This window comes from Rhinolophus hipposideros, assembly GCF_964194185.1.
Source record: "Rhinolophus hipposideros genome assembly, chromosome: 8".
NCBI classification, from domain to species: Eukaryota; Metazoa; Chordata; class Mammalia; order Chiroptera; family Rhinolophidae; genus Rhinolophus; species Rhinolophus hipposideros.
Window position 1 is genome coordinate 48335585 of NC_138054.1, and position 22547 is coordinate 48358131.

At 48.8% G+C, this 22547-nt stretch overlaps 1 protein-coding gene across 4 annotated transcripts in view; it reads left to right on the forward strand.

Moving 5' to 3' along the window:
• JAK1 (Janus kinase 1) overlaps positions 1–22547 on the forward strand; it is a 125298-nt gene that overhangs the window by 100735 nt on the left and 2016 nt on the right. For all 4 annotated transcript variants that reach the window (XM_081055912.1, XM_081055910.1, XM_081055911.1 and 1 more), the window contains 14 exons: positions 780–966; positions 5958–6064; positions 8881–9024; positions 9797–9884; positions 10362–10489; positions 11089–11224; positions 13011–13162; positions 15537–15687; positions 15812–15906; positions 18518–18710; positions 19466–19590; positions 19975–20147; positions 21714–21831; positions 22349–22459. In XM_081055912.1, coding sequence (XP_080912038.1) covers positions 780–966; positions 5958–6064; positions 8881–9024; positions 9797–9884; positions 10362–10489; positions 11089–11224; positions 13011–13162; positions 15537–15687; positions 15812–15906; positions 18518–18710; positions 19466–19590; positions 19975–20147; positions 21714–21831; positions 22349–22459 — 1908 coding nt within the window. The remainder of the gene's footprint in view (positions 1–779; positions 967–5957; positions 6065–8880; positions 9025–9796; positions 9885–10361; positions 10490–11088; positions 11225–13010; positions 13163–15536; positions 15688–15811; positions 15907–18517; positions 18711–19465; positions 19591–19974; positions 20148–21713; positions 21832–22348; positions 22460–22547) is intronic.

The window sequence follows — 22547 nt, forward strand, 5'->3', positions numbered from 1 at the left end:
GTCCCAAGACCATTCAGTGACATGGTCTGTCTACCTGGTGTTACCTTACCTGGGGAAAACAAGGACCACAGAAAGAATGCTCCTACTACTTTATTTGATATTATCCCCGTTGTACATACGAAGAAGCTGTGGCATCTTGTCCTAATTTATGCCATAAATAGATCTTTCTGGCTCTCATTCCTAACCACTAAAATAGTTTCCTTTGTACCAAAAGTGCCCCTGAAGGAAAATTTGTGCCTGTATTTCCTCTCTGTGGCACCATGGAACCCTGAAACTGGACCAGACAGCTGAGGTTCTCCTCAGATAGACATGTGGCCTGGAAGGATTCAGTTTGAGGGAGTTCCTGGATAAATTTTGCTACAGTAATTATTATTTCATGTATAATAATATTTGCTAGCCTTTATAAAGTGCTTCCCAAGTTTTTTACAGGTACCACGTCATGTAATCGTAGCGACAGTCCTATGAGGTTGGTATTTCCATGAACTTCGTCCTGTAGGTCCAAAACCACAAGTGCTGCTTTCCTAGAAATCACTGGTCTGTGTATGCTGTCTCCCTTTTGTTGGTTGCATATATATTGTTTTGCTAACTTGCTTTTGATCAACTTTTCATTTTTAAGTAAGTTTAGATTTACAGACCTGTTACAGAGATGGCAGCAGAGTTTCCTTATAGCCTTCACCCAGCTTCCTCCGTTGTTACCCTAGTCGTCCAGACCCCGTGGTACATTTTCCCGACCCCCCCTTTTAAAGCAAATCATTTCTGGTTCTATTCCTGAATGGCAGGTGCTGGGTGGCCAGAAACAGTTCAAGAACTTTCAGATCGAGGTGCAGAAGGGTCGCTACAGCCTGCACGGCTCGGACCACAGCTTCCCCAGCCTGGGGGACCTCATGAGCCACCTCAAGAAGCAGATTCTGCGCACGGACAACATCAGCTTCGTGCTGAAGCGCTGCTGCCAGCCCAAGCCCCGAGGTGGGTGTCCCCGTGTCCTCTCGGTGATGCCTTGCGTGCTTCCCATGCGCCGAGACCCAGCTCCACCAAAGGAGCTGGCTGCTCTGAAGGGACTGACCCCTCCCGCAGTTTCTAGGTGTCTTTCATTGAGTTTTGTCACATGTCTGTTCCCAGTTCTTCAAGTGTCAGCATTTTCTATAGAAAAAAAACATACCCGTTTTCTCAGCATCCCTGTTAAGCTGCAAGAAGAGGCATGTTTAGGAATTGTAAGCAGAAACTTCTTTAAGATAAAATGTCTTGAGAGTTCCCCTGTCAATGGTTTATTTATCTGAGAAATGTTCCTGGCACGTCTTCTGTGAGCCAAGAACTATGTTAGACGTGAAGAATCAGAAACGCCTGACACCCAGTCCTGCTCTCTCTCCAAGGGTTTGCTATCTAATACAGAAAATGCTGTGGGGATATGAGCACTGCCGCATGTGATGGGTCTTTTGAATCAACACATATATGTATCAGACCTTGGGCTTGTAAAGAAGCGATGGTCAACATCCCCGAGTCTCAGGGAGCGGAAGGCTGCATAGAAGAGGCAGGACTTGAACTGAGTGCTGGACAGTGAGGGGGGGGCTTGTCAGTTACATAAGGGCATGTCCAGGGGAGCTTGTGCAGGGGCAGAGTGGCAGGCAAAAGCAGAGGCTGCAGCAAGGCTCTGGAGGGCTAATGTGTTAGGTGGAGTTAGAAAGAACGGGACGTGAGACTGGGAAGGGAGAGACTTGGGATCATGGGCGGCCATGGACGTCACACCAAGGAGCTGGGACGTTATCCTCCAGGCAACGGGGAGCCATGGGAGGACCAGGGAGTGAGAGGCTCGGAGGGGGCGAGGAACTTAGCTGCTGTGTTTAATGCCCCTTGAGATTGTCACTGATGTCCTGCAGGTGGATTCATCACCTCTCAGAAGGTGAGAACTGGAAGGACACTTAGGGGTTGTCTAGTCTAAGTTTTCTTGTAGATAAGAAAACTGAGACCCAGAGAAGTGAAGTCGGTCTTATTGAAGGTCAAGGGCAAAGAGGGGTTTGATGCCACGTCTATCCTGAATGCCAGGTACCGTGAGTTGCTTTTTTTTTTTTTTTAATTTTTTGTTAGGGAACAGTGTGTTTCTCCAGGGCCCGTTATTAGCTCCAAGTCGTCCTTCAATCTAGTTGTGGAGGGCGCAGCTCAGCTCCAAGTCCAGTCGCCATTTTCAATCTTAGTTGCAGGGGGCACAGCCCACCATCCCATGTGGGAACCAGCTACCTTGTTGGTCAGAGTCCACGCTCTAACCCACTGAGCCATCCGGCAGCCCCAAGTATTGCTGGTTTTGACGTTCCCCCGCCGCAGGGTGCCGCCCTGCATGTGTCAGATCCTTCCCTTAGTAGGGGGTCAGGCCTCAAAGGAACGGGAGCACAATTGTTCCCAAGGCCCCCGTAAGAGTGGTTGAAGGTGTTCTGAGGAGTCTGTGTAAGACCTGTCTCGTCCCCTGAAAGGAATGCCTCTGAGTCCTCACTTCAGGGGTGGTCAGAGGAAGCAGTACCAGGACATAAAGGGCCTGGGTTCTTGACGTTTGAATCACTTTTTGGTCTCCCAGCAAGGGACTGTCACTGAATTTAGTGAAAGAGGAAGGACTTGTGTTCTTGTTGATCAGATAGGGTTTCCTGCCAGCCTCACGGAGTAACTGCAGCCTTTGTTTTTGTGCTCGAAGATGTTCAGCAAAGGTAAAAACTCATCTGCCACTTGGCCGTGAGACCTCCAGAGGGAGTTAAAACTTTAAAGCCCAACAGCCCTATTTACTCTTCTTCCAGATATTAGACACGTTGTTTTGTTTTGTTTTTTTCCCCCTAAGAATTAGTGGTCTGTAGGTGTAGTAAGGACATAGAGAACAGCAGCCACAGGAAGACAGAAGTGGTAGCAGGTGGGAGATGGCAACGTCATTCTTTGCAGACATCAGCTGGGTTGGTCTCTCATGTAGATACCACCAGCCCTACTAGCCCAGACCTGGGAGCCAGTAGCTGTGGAGGGAGAAGAACAGGAATGGAATAGAACCCCTCTTATGGCTTTCTGTTGAGGCTCCAAGCATTGAGCATGTGTCTGTCTCTCCCACTTGATTGTGAACTCGTAAGACAGGATCTGGTTCTCACTCTCCACTCTGTGACTCGTGGGAAGCACAGCACCCAGTACAGAATTCAGCATTCACTAATGCCCGTCAAGGGAATAATTTCAGCGGTAGCTGCCATATTGGTGGGTACAAGCAGTATACATGCCTATTGGCATTTCTTTCATCTACATAATAGCTCTTTGTAGCTATTATAAAGATGAGGAAACTGAGGCTCAGAGATGCTCAGTAACTTGCTCAAGGCCACACAGCTAGTAGTCGTTACAGTGTCAGTAGTAGTTACAGTAATAGTAGCAATAGACAGTGATGATGAGGGTAATAGCTACTATATGTGTTAGTATTACTTGCAATTTGCCAGGCAGTGTTTGAGGGTTTTTCACGTATTAAGTCATTTACTCCTCAGGACAACTCAGAGTATGGTTTCATCCCGATTATACTTGCCCAAGCTCACTTAGGTAGTTAGAGGAAGAGTGGGGACTTGAACTCATGGCTTCTGACTCCAACTGCAGTGATCTTTGGCCTTTATCACACTGTCTTTGCAAAGGTGCAGGTACAGCCATCAGCCCAGGACTCTGGGGCAAGGGCCAGTTGTCCTGCTCCGGGTATTGGAGAATGTGGGGACTGGGGAGGAAGGAGAGGAAGTAGAGGTGGGACAGGAAGAAGCAGCCCCATGTGGGAGGCTTCTCGTGTAGGCCCTCAGAAGCCCTCTATCTTCCTCTGCCACCTGCAAATTAGAGAAGTGGTGAAATCGTGAAAATTAAAGAGAATGTCATTTTGAGTTCCTTAGTGTTACTGCCCTTCTAACCACAAGGTTCTGATGGCCAGACCCCAGCCAGGGTTTCCCACTTGAAAGTCAGCTCTGGCAGGACTTTGCCAAGGCTTGAGGAACCGCTGGTAAACAAGGCCGATGTCGCTGAGGGGTAATACTGGTCATAATCATAGTGGTTGCCAAGTATGGGACATTCACTGTGCATCAGGAACTGAAGTAAGCCCTTCACCTGCAGCCTCTCATTATCCCTCACAGCAACCCGACAAGGGGCACAACCGAGTACCCCATTTATCTAGTGACAAACAAATGCGTAGAGGTCACATGGCTTCCCCCAGTCCCAGGGATGGCCCTCGTGCTGTGTTCTCCAAAGCAGCCATGCAAATCATTAGCCAATAACTGCTCCCGGTTCCCATCCTCCTCTCTGATTTCCCAAACACCTCTATTGTCCCAGCCCTTCCCCAGGGATACCATTCAAGTGCCTCCCTGATGTCTTTTCTCCCTCAGGGCAGTTGTGAGTTGCCTGTTTGAATCTGGGTAACAGGATAGAGTCAGGATAAAGAACGGAGTAGACTCATGATATGATAACAAGGGGAACCTGTACCTGAACCCAGTTTCTGGCCCCCAGATTTGTACCCCCCACTAGGGCCAGGGGTGCAGTGGGAAGAAGGTAAGAGACTGGAGTAAACCCTGACTGAGGGTGAAGCTCAGGTCTGGGGACCACTACCATGTTTCCCCGAAAATAAGACCTAGCCAGACAGTCAGCTCTAATGTGTCTTTTGGAACAAAAATTAATATAAGACCCGGTCTTTATTATTATACTATGTTATAGTAAAATAAGACTGGGTCTTATATAATATAGTAGAATATAAGACCGGGTCTTATATAATATGGTAAAATAAGACCGGGTCTTATATTAATTTTTGCTCCAAAAGACGCATTAGAGCTGACTGTCCGGCTAGGTCTTATTTTGGGGGAAACACTGTAGCTACTTGACCTTAGGCAAATGGTTTAATTATTTGAAATCTCTATTTTCTGACTCTAAAAGGGGGATAAGAAATACTATATGCCTCATAAGAATGTCATGAGGAACAAGGAGTTAATGTGGTGAGACTCCTAGGACAGTGGCTAGCACAGAGAATGCCTCAGAAGATATGAGCTTAGAGAAAAGGACAACAAACCCTGCCTCGCAGGGTGGTGAGAATTTGAATGCACTTGTCGAAGGAACCACTGAGCTAAAGCCAGTCCTGTGAGGATTTGAGAGATTGGCCTGGTACTCAGCCACTAACTGATGACAACTTAAAAATCCTCAGAGGTTCCCAGAACATTCTCACTAGAATCTAGAAGAGGCTCCCCCCATACCCTGTAACTTGCAGTGGCTCAGTAGGGGTTAGGTGACTTCCGTGGATTGTTAATTCCCAGTTTGACCCTGGCCTGGCAGATTTTGAAATGTGTTGCCTTGCTGTTTGAATCAGTAGAATTTGGGGCATGGTCCGCTCACAATCTATACAGTCAGCAAATATTTAGTAAGTGCCTCCTTGGTTCAGGCAGCGTGAAAGCCCCGAGAGGTGCAGGCACGACCCTCTCCCTGGGTCACCTGCTCTGTCCTTCTGCACAAAACTAGTTCTTACCTGCCTTGGTACCTACCACTCCTTAGGCCCAACGTACTGCTTCTTTCTCCCTCGTTAGCTCACATTTTGCGGCTCACACCCTGATTATTTACTCACACATTTAACAGATACTTCCTGAGTGTCTGCTGTGTACCAGCCTGTGGAGTTAGAGCAGGAAATCCTTGGGGAAACCTTCCCTCACATCTCCTACTAGGACCCGTCCTGCTGTGTCAGCCCATAGCTGTCCTTAGAGTAGCTGCACAAATTGTCGCTTTCCTCTTGATTGGTTAATTATTTGATTTGTTGTGGCTCTGTTATTAGTCTGTGAGGTCCTGGAGGGCAGGAATGAAGTACTTAATAAATACTTGTTGAATGACTGAACCAGCAAATGCGCAGATATATGTTCAGCAAGTCCCATGACTCGGCAGACATTGGCTGGCTGGAATCTTGGGCCTTCGTTCCCCTGCTCAGACATCTCCACTCCCTTCCACAGAAATCTCCAATCTGCTGGTGGCTACTAAGAAAGCCCAGGAGTGGCAGCCTGTCTACCCCATGAGTCAGCTGAGTTTCGATCGGATCCTGAAGAAAGACATTATGCAGGTGAGTCATGGCTGGAGTTCCTGGGTCCTGCCTCCCTGCAGCAGAGTACCCTGAGGACTTTGGGAGGAATAAAGCCTGGGTTTGGGTAAATCCTAGTGGAAAAGGAACAAGGAGACTTTCCTTTCACAGTGAGAGCAGTTTAACCAGCACCCTACCATCCTTTCCGCCTGGCTGATGCTCCCGAGACACGCCTTCTCCTTGAAGAAAATGGATTAATTAGGCTTTGTGAGGCTGTCTAGGAGACAGGGACCTTCACGTGGGTCTTCTGCAGACAGAAGGAGGTGGGGAACTCAGTGGGAGTGCTGAAGGGCAGCAGGAATCAGGTCTGCGTGGCAGGGAGGGAGCTGATGACCCTTACTTCCCCATGACATGCTATGTGAGTCCTTCTCAAGTTTAGTCTGGACTTTCTGATGATGATTCCAGAAGGAGCAAAGCTGAGGGAACACGGAACACGGTGAGGGAGCCTGAGACGCACAATTTAGGCCTGAAGGAGAAAAACTGTCTGGAGAAACAGATTCCAGACCAGTGTCCCAGCCCTGGCAGGCCTTTTCCTCAGAGTCTGCAGCCTTAGGCAGGCTCAGTTTTCTTCATAGCTGCCCCTGGGCCTTGGCTAGGGGTGTGAGGCTCATCCCACTTTCTGTTCTGCACCCTTCTGCAGCCCCCTCATTCAGGGCCACACACCAGGGACACAGCGTCCAGCAGCCTAGAAGAGAAGGAATCTGCGTAGGGCAGTTGACCACCTGGGAGAGGTTGTGACACTGGAGGAGTTGGAGGGGCTCACCGCCGTTAAGGAGCCTGGTGGAGGGTGGTGGGCCTGGAGTTGGTTTGTTAGTTTACTTTAAGTTAATCCCTGAAATTGTTGTGGAGGGTTTTGAGGAGGTGGAAGCCCACAGCTACAACTGCCCCACTTCCGTTACAGTGAATTCTTCACTGAAGGGTGGTCTTTATCATTCTGTCTCTGGTGGCATCAGAGCTGTGTCCAGAGATTGAAATAAGCAGCGCAGCAATACCCCAGCCTCTTTTCTGTCCAGAGCCCAACATACACTTGGGGGCCTTTCTTCTTTCCTTCCCCTTGAGCTTCTGGGCAGATAACCGCCATCCTCCACGCGTCCAGCATTCATTCAGCCCACAGGGATGGGCCACCTCCAGGTGCCAGCACAATTGCCACCTACAGCAGGCTCACAATCTGGAAGAGGTGGCAGACTTGTCTGTCTTAAGTAGCTGGTTACATTATCAAGAGACACGGCCTAAGTAGGAAGTAGAGCAGGATGTGGGGCTGTCTGAGACCATCATCCTACCTGACCTTGGAAGGAAAGTGGCATCAAAGCAGAGCCCCGGAGGAGGAAGAAGCTGACGTGCCACAAGCACAGTCTTTGCAGATTGCTGTGGAATCCCGACAGCGGGGTGCCGTGACTTGGTCACTGGAATAAGTAATCCTTCTGGGGAACAGTAATGATTCTGAAAGCATATGGCTTTTATGGGCTATCCTGGGAACACAGCTTCCCATAATCTGATGAATTGCTTCATGACAGATGCAGCTTTAATGAATAGTCACGGGACGTTGTCAGGATACGGGAGACAGAGCGGACACATGGTCATTCTGCGATGACAGATGACAAATGGTGGCGTTTGTTCATGCAAATCAGTGTACCCGATTAACAATGGTGTACATTCCTTTGGGGGGTAAGGAAGCAGCCACATCCATTTTCTGCATTGACGGGATCCTCGGATAATAGACTAATAGAACTTCAATTTCTAGGTTTTGTGGGGTCAATGTCAATAACGTGACAGTGCCGAAGTGTTAGGAATCACATGTCGATTTCCAGATGTCGAGGATGTTTAAATCAGAATCATTCACTCTTGAACTGGAAAGGTCCTTAGAAATAGGTCATGATGTGCTAAGGGCTTTGTGCAGGTGATCTCCTCATTTAGCCCTTACGCCACTCATTTGGTGGTATTACCCCTTCTCATAGGTGAGGGAACCGAGGGCTGGCCCCACCAGTCTGTGCCCATGTCTTCACATCACCGTCTCTGGGATTGCTAGGGCACATGCATGTGTAAACTGCATCACTAAATTTAAAGCATGCACACGTGCACACATACACTGGATAGATGGATGGAAAAGGAATAGTTGGCCTGTGAGAAATGGCAAGTGCCGGGTCTAGAGGGCGATCAAACAAAACACACTGGCCCATGAGATTGGTTTCTGCCCACTGTGTGCCAGGGTCTGTACCAGAAGCTTTTACACCCATTTGCGTTTAATTTTTAGAACCCTATGAGGCAGGTATCCTTATTATCCCCATGTATGGGAAGTGGGCAGAGATTGAGCATGGTAAAAGAACGTCCATAAGTTAAATGCCACCAGGAAGTAGAGCCAGGACCAGCAAGCCCCCTTTCCTTGTACTGCAGCCTGTGAGTGGGGGGCCCCCAGTGGGGTTCTCTCTAAGTCTGCTCTGGAGGCGTAGGATGAGGCTGAGGTTGTTGGGTCTTTGGCACTGTCAGAAGTTTTGTGACGGGTCAGGATTGTTTTGGCCACAGGCCGTTCCTAGAGGTAGAAAGGAACTGTGTGGGAATCTGAGGACTGTCTCCTGGGGCCCAGGAAGTGACACAGCTGTGTTTGGCCAAGTAGCTTTTTGTTTCATCTGAAAGCCTGACCAGGATGAGGCACTGAAGAGGCCGGGAGCTGTTGGGGCTCTTTTGCCTTGGCTCCACCCTTTTCTGGTGGTGTGTGTACCCATTCAGTCCTCAGCCCCAGATTCTGCCATCATTGTGGCCCCAGAGAGTGGTCTCCCCCAACCTCCTGCTTCCTCCTCCAGGGCGAGCACCTTGGGAGAGGCACGCGGACACACATCTACTCTGGGACCCTGGTGGATTACAAGGATGACGAAGGAACTTCGGAAGAGAAGAGGATAAAAGTGATCCTCAAAGTCTTAGACCCCAGCCACAGGGACATTTCTCTGGCAAGTGTCGTCTTCTTAACTCCACTCCTCCTCTCCCCCATTCTTGTAATCAGTGGGGCACAGTGGGCTGGGAAGACCCTTTGCCCTTCTTTAGGACCTATTTATGGTTTTCAAATTTGTCTTTTTAGCCAGGATTCCTCTCTTCAAATGTAATCTTCGATAAACTCATATGTAAAATAAGGGAAGATGGGAGATGGAGTGGATTGAGCAGCCCTCCCACTGGGCCTGTCCCCCCATTCATCCTCCCATCTCCTACCTGGAGGTCCTCGTGGCAGTGCTGTGGGGTTTAGGACTCTAGTGGAAGGCTCTCCGCGTCCCTGATGTAGTCCAGGGCTGTCCCCCTTCACCGTCTGGAAAATTAAAGCCCAGACGAGTAAAACCTTCCCCAGGATCCATCAGACCATTAGCCAGTGATGAAACCAAGTATTGATAGAGGTCTGCTGGCTTGGTTTTCCTTTTATCCTAATATAGGGCCAAATATTGTTATTTCCCAAAGTTGAAAAGAATGTGGTGGGCATGAGTATCCAATGGGGAAATTGGTAGCTAGCTTATCCCACCAGCCAGGCTCTGTATCCTATTAGGTTTTCTACATAAGTACTATCTCTCAGCCGGATTGGCCTCGACGTACAGGTTTGGCAGTCAAGGTCAGGGGAATGGTTTGCAAGACCTGTGAGCTTTCCTGGGACCCACTGGTCTCTTTCTCAGCAGCGCCCCTTTGGGATCAGACCCAGGGAGGCTGCCGTTGACCTTCCTTTGCCCCTTTCTCCCACAGGCCTTCTTTGAGGCAGCCAGCATGATGAGACAGGTCTCCCACAAACACATCGTTTACCTCTATGGCGTCTGTGTCCGAGATGTGGAGAGTAAGTGTATTCTCTTTGGAAGTGGAGGTTTTCCTGGCCGGGAAACGGGTGCTGTACAGACGAGGAGGGGCTGTCACCCCCTTCATGCTGTCCAGGCTTTCTGCCTTTCTTTTTGCAATCAAGGGATTTGAGATACTGAGTAGGTCACTTGTTTAAGTTAGTAGTGGATGGGAACTAAGTCCCATTTGTGTTTCACTCATGTCTTGAATGTTTATTTCTTGCCCACTCGGGCCTCTGGGAGGTTGAGGTGAGGAAGCCGAGTTTGTTGCCCTGAGTCGGAGTGTAGGGCGCTCCGGGCAGGGGTGGAACCCAGGCCTGTCCAGCTCTGAAGCTTTCTGCCATTTACCCCTCCCGAGGATGTTTGCATCATCTCAAGCTGAGTACCAGCCACTAAAGTGGGCTCTTCTAAGGAAATGAGGGCCGTTACTGCCCCAGACAGACGGAAGTTTCCAGACGGGGCTGTTTCTGTGCTTGTAGATATCATGGTGGAAGAGTTTGTGGAGGGGGGGCCCCTGGACCTCTTCATGCACCGGAAAAGTGACGTCCTCACCACACCGTGGAAATTCAAAGTTGCTAAGCAGCTGGCCAGTGCCCTGAGCTACTTGGTAAGTATATCCCAGTGTCTGTGGTGGCCCGCCAGGAGCCAGAACGTCCTCGTAGGGGGTGGCAGGAAGGAGGTGCGAGCCAAACAGCAGCCAAGCAGGCTGGAGGGGCCCCGGGCTCTGTAGAAACGCAAGTGTGCCTGGTGCTTAGTGAGAGTGGTCATTTTGGGCTGCTCCGTGGGCTCCAGACGAAGGAACCCTGTTGAGAGGGAACTCGGATCACGTCAAAGGACCGCCTTCTGTATCGCAGTGTATTGTAAGAGAAAAAATAGTGCAGTACTTGTCAGATGAGGAAAACTGCTGGCATCAATAGTAGGTCACCGTTAGTGAGTGCTTACTGTAATTCGGCGGGTCAAGGGTCTGACAGGTCCTAATGCCTTCATTGTCAAGCCGCACGAGGCATGTTCTACTGTTATCCCTGTTTCACTGATGTCACACGTCATGTAACGTGCCTGCGTCACAGCGGGAGCTGGGCTGCCTGGGTCTGGGGAATATGGAGATTGATCTGAGGGGCCAGGCTTGGAAATGGAGGGAGTGTGGGAAGGCTAGAAGACAGGCAGCCCTGGGGCAGCTTTTCTGAGCTCACCCTTTCCGCTCTACAGGAGGATAAAGACCTGGTCCATGGAAATGTGTGCACTAAAAACCTCCTCCTGGCCCGCGAGGGCATCGACAGCGAGTGCGGCCCATTCATCAAGCTCAGCGACCCCGGCATCCCCATCACTGTGTTGTCCAGACAAGGTGTGTCCCCGTCTGCACCGCTCGCCCTTGCCCCCACACTGAGGCGGGATCAGGCCAGTGGGGAAAAGGGAGCCGGGGCTGGGATTCTGTCTCCTTTTAGAAAGTACGTGTCAGCAAATGCGTGTCTGTTCGTACTGTGCCCTGGGGCCAGGCCGGGGGAGGTGGCGGGGGGTAGGGAGGCTCAGTCCCTGCTGCCTTTAAGGACAAACCGACAATTAACAGGGGGCACGTCTGGCCCTTGCAAGTAGGGAGCTGTGTGCAGGACACAGGGGTAGCACAGAGGGAGGCCGCTAGGCGCAGAGGTGGTCAGAGAGGTGTCGGAAGGAGATGGGCCTCCCAGGGCCTCCCGTGTTTCCTTGGAAATCCACTTCAGGTCGTGAGCAGCTTGAGGAGGCCCCTGAGTACTTGCTGTGGTCTTGCATATCCTCTCTTTGAATGAGGTTATCGTGTGTTGTGGGCTCCAAAGGAAAAGGACAGACCAGGGAACTGAGCCACTGAAGCCAGCGCGGCACAGGTCGCGCTCTGTCTCTACCTGTGGGGGTGCTGTGTGAATACCAGCGAGCCTGGGGGCGGGCCACTGGTGGTGGTGGCGGCAGCACACCCCCCACACCCCCAGGCCTGGGACTTCAGAGTTTTGCTCAGTAATTCAAAGACTTTAAGTTTAGAAGGGAACCGGGATAAAAAGCCTTACAAATAAGACCCAAATCATCCATTCCGTGGAAGGGGAGGGGAAGCAGCTGTTTGATGCTTAGCACCCAGCCATCATCCAACAGTCCTAAGGCAGATGAGCCCAGAACCTGTCGGGGCTTCTGGCCTCAGCAAGGGTCTGAGGCACAGACACAGATGAGTAGAGCAAGTAGAGAAGCCTTGGTACCCCACCAGAGATGCCAGTGAAGTGTGTGGGCATTCAGAGAAGACACCATCGTCTGGGGGACAGAAGGTGATTCGGGGAGGCGGTGGGATGGCAGGTCAGTGAAGAGGCTGCTGCGAGGTGACGGGAGGTGGGTGACCAAGGGCTCCGCCGGCACGTACCCGTCTCAGGAGGACGGACGTGAGGTGGGGAAGCAGGGGCAAGTGGGCCTGCCTGGGAATGCCCTGCTCAGGACCGTCCTCCTGCCTCTTACTCCAGCAGGAGCCAGGAGACAGTGCCCTGAGGCCCCTGTGCTGACTGAGGGGCATTTCCATGGACGTGGCAGGGCTTTCTGCTCAGATCACTGGCCTTGGTTAGAAGCCAGACAGGGGCTACAGAGGTAGCCGGTGTAAGATGTGTGACTGCTTCACTGCAGGCTCTGCTTCCCTTGTTCTTTCCTAAATGAAGGAAAACCCACATAAAACAAACATAATATTGCAGGGAACTGTGCAGAGTACATGAGGTAAGCACGTGCCCGCTCTGCGTAAGTCGGCCTCTTCTCCTTCCACCTTCTCTTTCTTAAGCCTTTGTCCACATGACCCCCCCCATTCTCCCTCCTCGGGGTGTTGGCCTCCACCCTGAATGCTTTGCTGTGTCTGAGGCCAGAGCTTCAGGAGACTGGCTGCACACAGCCCTCCTGGGGAGCTCGTGACCAACACACATATCTGCGGGCCCTGACGTGGGCCGATGCACCAGAAGCCCCAGGGGTGCGAGGCCTGGAAAACCACACCTTCAACAAGCTCCCAATGTAGCCATGGCCCGTGTTTGGAAAACACTGCCTGAATACTTTGTTAGCTCACAATTCTGGCTGCTGTGGTCGTGATTTACTCCCCAGGTGATTCTGGAAGCTGACCTGTAAACGTCGTCTTTTTGCAGAATGCATAGAACGAATCCCGTGGATTGCTCCCGAGTGTGTGGAAGACTCCAAAAACCTGAGTGTGGCCGCTGACAAATGGAGCTTTGGAACTACACTCTGGGAAATCTGCTATAATGGCGAGATCCCCCTGAAAGACAAGACGCTGATTGAGGTGAGCAGTTGTTTCCCAGGGTGTGAGCTGACTGAGGGCTCCTTGGACGTTCATGGACTTCTCAGGAGTTAGTGGGAAGCCTCATGTTGTGGGAAGAGATGGGCGCGGGTCTGAATCTCATCCTCAGGCTCACTGACGGTGTGACCTTGCAAAGGTGGTAACTTAACTTCCCCGAGCCTCAATGTCATCGTCTGTACAATGGGGATAAATCGTACCCACTTTGTAGGGTTGCTGTGAAAATTAAATAATGCATGCAGAATGCCAGGCACACGATAACATGCCCAAGAGATCATTGCGGTATTATTTGTCTGAGATTTTTCAGTGCCTGTTATTCAACAGAATTAACAGAGATACGTGTCAAGTTCCAGCCGTGTATCAGGCATTGTCCTAGGTAAGAGCTGGGGGCGCACAGAATAGACACAGGCCTTGCCTTCCCCTTGAGGACCTTAGGCTGTGGTAGGAGAGTTAAGCTAAAATAGCAGTAATAGGGAACCCACAAGTATAACAACACCTGAGGCTCACCCTAAGAGCCCTGACAGGTAGGTAGGACAGCACATCACCCACATTATATAGGTCAGGTACCTGAGACACAGGTAACCCAAGACACTCCACCTGGGGTCCCCAGCTAGGATGCAAAACAGGCGAGCTTTGAACCTGTTTTACATTCACTTGTGGCAAGAGTGGAGATTAACTCCTGAAGAATAAAAATGACCATAAAGGACCACTGACCCTGACCCAGTGTTTCAATTATTGGGATGTGCCTGTGTTTTAAGGGACAGGCGTCGCTTTTTGCTGGGAGGGGGACGTAGCAGTTCAGTTACCTATAGGAAGCAGCGAGTGGTTTTGTTTGCCTAGAGAATGGAGAGGAATGACAGGTGGAAAGATCACGTGGGGTCAGATTATAAAACCCCAAATTCCAGGCCTTTTACTGGGGCTTCGTGTGGGACATTGAAGGGTTTGGGTGAGGACTAAGGTGATTCACGGTTGGCTTGGGGACAGTCCTTCTGGACGCAGTGGTTGGGAGGGGACAGGCTGAGGAGAGACCAGTAGGAGACTCGTGCTCGGAGGCTGGAACAGGAAGTAAAGTTGGAATCCAGAGTGGGGAGTGAGCGCATAGGAGATGATTGAAGGGGTAGAACCTTTAACTAGTTAACCTTTTGCCAGGTAAAGATAGTGCAGGACTTGAGAAAGAGGAGCTAAGCTAAAACCAATAGGGAAACCATCAGATCTATACATCTGTTTGGGATTTTCAGCCTAGGCTTTTGGGAAAGTCATTTTATTTTGAACCTTTTGGAGGTAAAACAGCATACCCTTTTTTGTCAGTCAACATTCACTGAGTCCCTGCTGGGTACCCAGGGCTGAGCAGCATACAGGGATGGTATAAGGAAGGGTGTGTGTACCTCTGGTAAAAGAGGGGCCCCCTCTCTCCTCCCAAGGACCCTTGGTTGGGTTGGATGGCCTTGGAGCAGGGAAGGGTGAGTGACACTCAGAGGAGAGGGCAGCTCTCAGCTCCATAATCCCAGTCTGTCTTCCTCTTCGTCCTCTGGGCCTGCCTTTACCCTCACCCCAGGACTCATGGGAACCGGATTCAGCTACAGACGAGAAACTGGAGTATAGTGATTCCACTTAATTTTTTTAAGTGGCATCAATTACTTGTTTCTGAATTTTAAACTAATAAAGAAAATTTGAAAAATACAGAAAACTTAAAAAAAAAAAAAAGCAATCACTATATTCCTGTCACCCTTGACCACTATTTAACATTTCGCCATATTGTCTTCCAGTCTGCTTATAACTCTTTTTTAAACAAAATTGGGACCATGCTAGATATAGTTACGTATGTTGTATCTTTTCATTTAATATCAAGTACTTTCCTGTATGATTAAGTAAGTCCTATAATTTTTACAAATTTAATGTAAGAGTTAATTGCTTTGTTAAACTAATTACATATTTCACATATGTTGTTTTCAGTTTTGTAATGTTCTATCTAATTCTTCAGGGAATATCTTGAAACATAAATCTCTGTTTATATGTGAGTCATTCAGTAATATGAATTAATGAGTCAAAGAGTTTGAAGAATCTGGAGATTTTTATACACATTGCCAAACTGCATTGCAGAAAAGTTGCGTGACTTTACTGGGGTGCATGTGGTTTGGGGCTGCAATCTACTGCCCATCCTCTTTGAATTCTGATTATTTCAGTAGCAGAGATTTCTGCAAGCTGGAATAAGGCAACAGTCACACACACGTTTATGAACTCGACCTCTAAGCAGAGATGCTGGGAGTTAAATTAGGGATTGGTTACTTCTCCTGACTTGGGGCCACGAGGTTTGTGGGTTGTTCCTTTGGTTTCTCCCATGTGGTCCTCTTCTTTACAGAAAGAAAGATTCTATGAAAGCCGGTGCAGGCCAGTGACACCATCTTGTAAGGAGCTGGCTGACCTCATGACTCGCTGCATGAACTATGACCCCAATCAGAGACCCTTTTTCCGAGCCATCATGAGAGACATCAATAAGCTGGAAGAGCAGAGTAAGACACTGCCTGGCATGGTTTAACCAACGCCCCAGAGAGTGGGTTAGGGGAGTGGAGGGATCTAGGAACCCACGAGTGGCAGTCCCATCTTTTTGACATGTTTGCTTTTCTCTTCTGTTAGATCCAGACATTGTTTCAGAAAAAAAGCCAGCCACCGAAGTGGATCCCACGCATTTCGAAAAGCGGTTCCTAAAGCGGATCCGTGACTTGGGAGAGGCAAGTTACACTCTAGTACCCGCTAACCACGTCACCTCCACCTGCATTTCAGCTGCTTGCCCTCTCTCATCCTGGGTCAGAGTCTCTAAGAGGAAGCATCTTCCTGTGTTTTCGCTGGGCCACTTGTATCCCCAGGGAGTGTCATGCACATAGTGACAGCATCTACATGTGGTGGTCTAGGCACACAGGACATCGGTCATCTCACTTGAGAGACTTGATTTTTCTCTAAGGGACAGGAGAGTAGAAAGGGAAGAACATGGCGGAGTAGGCATAGGCACCGCAGAATAGGAAAGTCCCCGTCTCGGCCTTGCCTGGGCATGTGTCCCGAGGCTGCTTAAAGGAGAGATGGCTTCACTACACAGAATGCCGAGACCAGCTTTCAACTCAAATAAGAGTTTCCTCACAGTGGATGTGATCGAGAAGCTACTGGGATTTGCATCTTTTTCCAGGTTTTTCTGCAGTTAAGTACAAAGGCTGTGTCCTGCCTTGAGTCGGCTGTGTGCCCGGCTGTGTGCCGGCACTGTACAAGCACAGCGTGCCTAGTTCCTCACATATGCCGAGGGTTTGCTACTCCTGTGTACAGAGCACCTCCGGACCAGCTCAACAGACGTGGTGACTGGGCCAGCGTCACTGTCAAGTGGCTCAGCTGGGATCTGATCCCACGTCTTCTCAAGATGCCTCATGCGGCGTTCTTTGCAGTTCCACCGTGGTGCCTCTCTCTAGTGTGGGCCCAGGGCTGTCCAAGAATGCCAGTTGTCCCACGTGTCCAGAAGTCACCTTCATTTCCTTTGGGTGACGTTTTCATGGAAAAATGGATTGATGTGTTGGTTCCCCAGTCATGTTATTTTCCTGCCTTAGCTCAGTGATAGAGGGAATGGCATGTGAGGAAGGGGCTGTAGTGATGGGGTACCGTGTTTCCTCGAAAGTAAGACCTAACCAGAAAAGAAGCCGTAGCATGATTTTTCAGGATGCTCATAATATAAAATAAGCCCTAATGTGTCTTTTGGAGCAAAAATTAATATAAGACCAGGTCTTATTTTCGGGGAAATATGGTAGGGCATATTTTATATTACGGGCATCCTAAAAAGTCATGCTAGGGTTTCTTTTCTGGTTAGGTCTTATTTTTGGGAAAACCTGGTAAAAGCCAGCAGGAGCCTGCCTACTGCAAGGTCAGGGGAGCTGCATAGGGAACAAGCCTCACGTTTGTTTGTTTGTTTGTTTGACATGTAACATTGTATAAAGAGTGTGTTACTTTGATACATTTGTATATTGTAATATGGTCGCCCATGTTATGTTTATCACATTACATACTTACAGTACAGTATCCTCTATGTTCAATATACTGTACATTAAATCTCTGTGGCTTTTTTAGGACCTGTTACAAGTTTGTATCCTTAAATACCATCAGTCTTATTCTCCTACCTCCACATCCCCTGGTAACTACTGGTTTACTTTTTTAAAAAAAACAGGTTTTTGGGTTTTTTTTAATTCCACATATAAGTGATATGATAAGGTATTTGTCTTTCTCTACTTTGACTTATCTCACTTAGCATAATGTGCTCAGGGTCCATCCATATTGTTGCACATGGCAGGATTGCCTCCTTTCTCCTGGCTGAATATTCCCTTGTGTATATTTACCACATTTTTCTATCCTGTCAGCCATTGGCGGGCCTTTGGGTGTTGCCACATGTAGGCTATTGTGAATAGTGCTGTGATAAACGTGGGGGTGCAGCTAGCTTGTTGACCTCGTGTTTTCATTTCCTTTGGGTATATTCCTAGAAGTGAAATCTCGGGGTCATACAGATGTGTTTTTAATTTGTTGAGGAATTTCCATATTGTTTTTCCAAGTGGACGGACAAACTCACAGTCCCACCAGCCGTGTTTAAGGCTTCCTTTCTCCCCACATCCTCGCCAGCACCTGTTGTCTCATTTTCTTAACGAGGGCCATCCTGACCGATGATCGCTGAGAGCTCATTGTGGGTTTTATTTGCATCTAGTGATGTTCAGCATCTTGTCACGGACCTATTGGTCATTTTGATGCCCTCTTTGGAAAATCTCTCTTTAGTTCTTCTGCCCATTTTTTTAAATTGGGTTGTTTGTTATTACTAACTTGTAAAAGTTCTGTATAGATTTTGGATATTAAACCCTTACCCAATCTACAGTTTGCAAAAAGTTTTTCCCATCCTGTCGGCTGCCTTTTCACTTGGTTAACTGTTTCTTGTGCTGTGCAGCAGCTTTTTGGTTTGATGTAGTCCCATTTGTTGATTTTTTTCTTTTGTTGTTGCTACATTTGGCTTCATGTCCAAAACAATCGTTTCCAGTACCAGTACTGAAGAACTTCTCCCCTATGCTTCCTTCTAGGAGTTTTGTGGCATCAGGGCTTATTTAAGTCTTGTATCCATTTCGAGTTAATTTCTGTGAGTTGTGTGACATAGGGGTCCAGTTTCATAGTTTTGCACGTGTTTCTCTGGTTGTCCCAGCACCATTTGTTGAAGAAACTGACCTTTCCCCACCGGGTGTTCCTGGCTCCGTCTTGCCTCCTCTTCTAAGTGTGTTCCTGCTGGTCCAGGCTGGGGCCTCTCTCATCAGACATGTGCATCTTTCCCTCTAGGGCCACTTTGGGAAAGTCGAGCTCTGCAGGTATGACCCTGAAGGGGACAACACAGGGGAGCAGGTGGCGGTCAAATCCCTGAAGCCTGAGAGTGGAGGCAACCACATAGCTGATCTGAAGAAGGAAATCGAGATCTTAAGGAACCTCTATCACGAGAACATTGTGAAGTACAAAGGCATCTGCACAGAAGATGGTGTGTGGTGCAAAGACTAAGTGACTGTCTGGGGTCGTAAGACCAGTGCTGAGAAGGCAGTGCCCTTGGCCTTGTGTGGGCCCCCTGCCTGTGTGCGAGCTGACGGCCCCCATGAGCGCTAGGGCTTCCACGTTATATGCACTGTCACCTCCCTCAGCTGCAGAGCTCCCCGGAAGCCGCCCGGTCTCCTCCCAGCCAGGGGCTCGTTCCAGCAGCGTCCCCAGCTTGTTCACACACCCGCACTGGGGATCCATCTGCACCCATCCAGACGCTGGCCCTCGGGGGCACTTAGGCCACATGAAACTGATACCCACCTCTCCCCTCCCCCTTCCCCAGTCTTCTGAGCCAACATTAGCCAGGATGCTTTGTTTTCTGGGCGCCTAAATCAAGGTGGCAAGTAGTATTTACCAATAAGTATCTTACTGGCAAGCCCATACAATACTCTTGTATTATACTTTAAAATGGGTAGTGAAATGTTTAAATTCTCATTCGCCTAGTGGTTCACAGAGCACTGTTATATCTCAGTGACAGCTGATAACTCGGGAGCGGCGGGGGGAGAGGGTAGGCGCACAAGCGTTCCTATCCCTGTTCAGGACCCCCAGGCTGTGGGGCTTCAGAGGTTAAGTCACTTGCCTGTGACTCGGGGGTGATGCTGAAATCAATTAAAGTCCCTCGTCTCCAGACCCAGGCCCTTTACTCTCCCACAGCCCTTTCCTTTGGTAACCTCGTACTGATGGGTGTTTTTCTCTCTACAGGAGGAAATGGTATTAAGCTCATCATGGAATTTCTACCTTCGGGAAGCCTTAAGGAATATCTTCCAAAGAATAAGAACAAAATTAACCTCAAACAGCAGTTAAAATACGCTGTTCAGATTTGTAAGGTAAAAAAAAATAGAGAGAGCATGTTAATGACGGAATCAGGCACTCAGCCCTGGGTAATTGGTTTGTAATTAGACTGCAAATGGGAAACTTTCCAATAATTGCACTGAGTTTATTTTGCTCTACATGATTTGGATGAAAAATTAGCCTCTACTAAGAAAGTGAACTGATTGGTTAAGTATAGCTGATTTAATGTGTAATTAGTTCTTTGAATCAGGTTGGTCTTAATATTTTTGCATAACAGTAAATACCAAAAAAAAAAAACCCCAATCAGTGACCAGTGAGTGAAATAACATTGTATTTTTGTTGTTACAAAGGGATAGATACAAAATATAATCTGAACTGCCCTTCAGCAATGCACTCTTACTCTTGTTTCTCTCCCTCAGGGCATGGACTATTTGGGTTCACGACAATACGTTCACCGAGACTTAGCAGCAAGAAATGTCCTTGTTGAGAGTGAACACCAAGTAAAAATTGGAGACTTCGGTTTAACCAAAGCAATTGAAACTGATAAGGAGTACTACACTGTCAAGGACGATCGGGACAGCCCTGTGTTTTGGTAACGGAATCAGAGTTAAATCTCGTCAATGCTTCACGTAGAGTTTCTGCTGTTTCGATAGGCCCTTTCTAGCGATGTTAATGTCTCTCATTCCTCTGGCCTTGAGTCGAGGTTAGAAAGGACTTAAACGTTTGGAATGGACTGATCTTTGCTTTCAAGAAACAGCTTTTTAGGCTATTTCACTGAAAGCCACCCACAGAGAAATTCCGGAGCTTCATGTGACACCACCTTCCAAGGAATGGAAAAATCTAACCATCGGCTTCCCAGGAGAGGGCATTCATCTGATACTGTTCTTAAAACTGTTGGCTGGTAGAGTAGGTACCTCCATGCAGAGGAAGCCTGGAGGGCAGGTGGGAGAAGGTGGCAGGATGAGGAGACGAAGTAGGCATGGAGCAGACAGGGAGATCCTAGCCACAGCAGAGCAGAATCCGTGGGAAAGTGGGCCATCTTCTGGTGAATCCCTAGAGTCTCCTGGTGAGAAGGTCACACCCAGACTAGGACCCGTCACCCTGAAACAGTTTCCAGATGACAAGTTGCTTATGTCTCTACTAAACCTGATCAGCACTTGGGAGGTACATCCTGTGGAGACAAAGCTCTCCCACCCGTGGAGCCCAAACCTTCATTCATTCGTTCAACAACTATGTGTTGACCATACTTTGTAGGGAGTAGAGACGTGATGGTGAACACGCAGACCACGTGTAGAGCTTAATGGATGAGGCGGCCAGTTTCGTGGTCCCAGAAGTGTAGGAGGGTTTAGGCTTGGTTTTCTGGAAGTCCTGACCATAAAACCTTAAAAGTTACGGGGTTTGTGAAAATGGTTAGAAGCAGCCATGCGTGGCTGACAAGAGCGAGACGAGCAGTGGCTGTCCCGGGAACTGAAATCCGCTGCGGGGCTGGCTCGTGAAGCGGGTGGCTAAGGCGGAGCACGGGAAGCTGAGGTACGGAGTGGAGACAGCATCCCGAGAGCTCTGGAGCCATGGGAGGGTTGCAGGTTGGGGCATTTGGTGCTAAAAGATTCCTATGGACTGGAGGGGAGCAAGATTGGAGCTGGAGAATCTGATCCGACTGGAGCCAGTGGCGGTATGAACTTAGGATAGTGACAGCCGAGTTGAAGAGGGGTGAGTAGGTTTGGGAAGTATTTAGGAAATCGGATATGGGGCTGCCTCAGTTTCTGGCTCAGGCAGTTGGGCTTCATTCTGCAAAACAGTGGAGCTCGGAAGAGGACTGGGCAGTGAGGTGGGTCACTGCTGACTCATTCTGAACTTGCAGGCCAATAAAACCCGGGGCCTGTCATCCTGTGCTTCCCTTCCCCCCCCCCCCCACAGGCAGCCTGTGCTGGGAGAGGATGAGCACACATTTGTCTGACTTATCCTAAAAGCTGTGAAGGACATTGCTCCAGATGTCAGCATGTGTGTCACAGCAGCGTCTGTGATGAGTACATACACATGGCTTAGAAGAGTAAAATTCTAAGACAGGCCAAAGAGGTGGTGTTTCTGGGGGACTCTCTAATGTCCTTCCAGAGTAGCCTTCTCAGGGAATGAAGTTTTGTGTTCTGCTTTCTTGCAGGTATGCTCCAGAATGTTTAATCCAGTGTAAGTTTTATATCGCGTCTGACGTCTGGTCTTTTGGAGTGACTCTGCACGAGCTGCTCACTTACTGTGATGCAGACTCCAGTCCCATGACGGTAACTCTGATTTGTCTCTTCGTTTGAACCTCGCACCCAATTACAACATGTCCATCCTTGTGCTTTGCAAATCTTAGTCTTAAACGGAATCCAATCAGTGTATCGTAATGGAAGGGGAAAGTGTCACTTTCCATTTAACTTTGTCCCTTGACTGTTAATTGTGGCTCTCACAAGTCTTGGTTTCTCACAAGGAGCCCAAAGTTCTCTAAGAGAAGTCTGACCTTCCAGGGTCCTACCTGTCCGGGGACAGTTCCATGGGAGCGTGAGCGAGCACTGGGTAGGAGCCTTTCTGAGCCTCAGCTAGTCCTAAATGATATCGTTCTCACTGGAGAACGCTCCTCGACCAGGAGGAGGAGGGGTTGATTGAGTCTGAGAGATGGATTACAGACTTATCATTGAGAGCTAAGGAGGGTTTTGGACTCTTTCATTTAAAGGAGAAAAGCCTTTTCAGTATTTTAATTTCCAATTAATTCTAGACATTTCACCTTAACCTTTTTTGTTTGGTTTTGTTACATAGTTGTTCCTGAAAATGATAGGCCCAACTCATGGCCAGATGACGGTCACCAGACTTGTGAATACATTAAAAGAAGGAAAACGTTTGCCTTGTCCATCTAACTGTCCAGAAGAGGTATTTATGGGTCACTTCACAGTAATAAAACTCAATGTTTATTACGTTTTCACAGCTGGAGTTACCCAACGAGGGGTCGGGGAGGGGG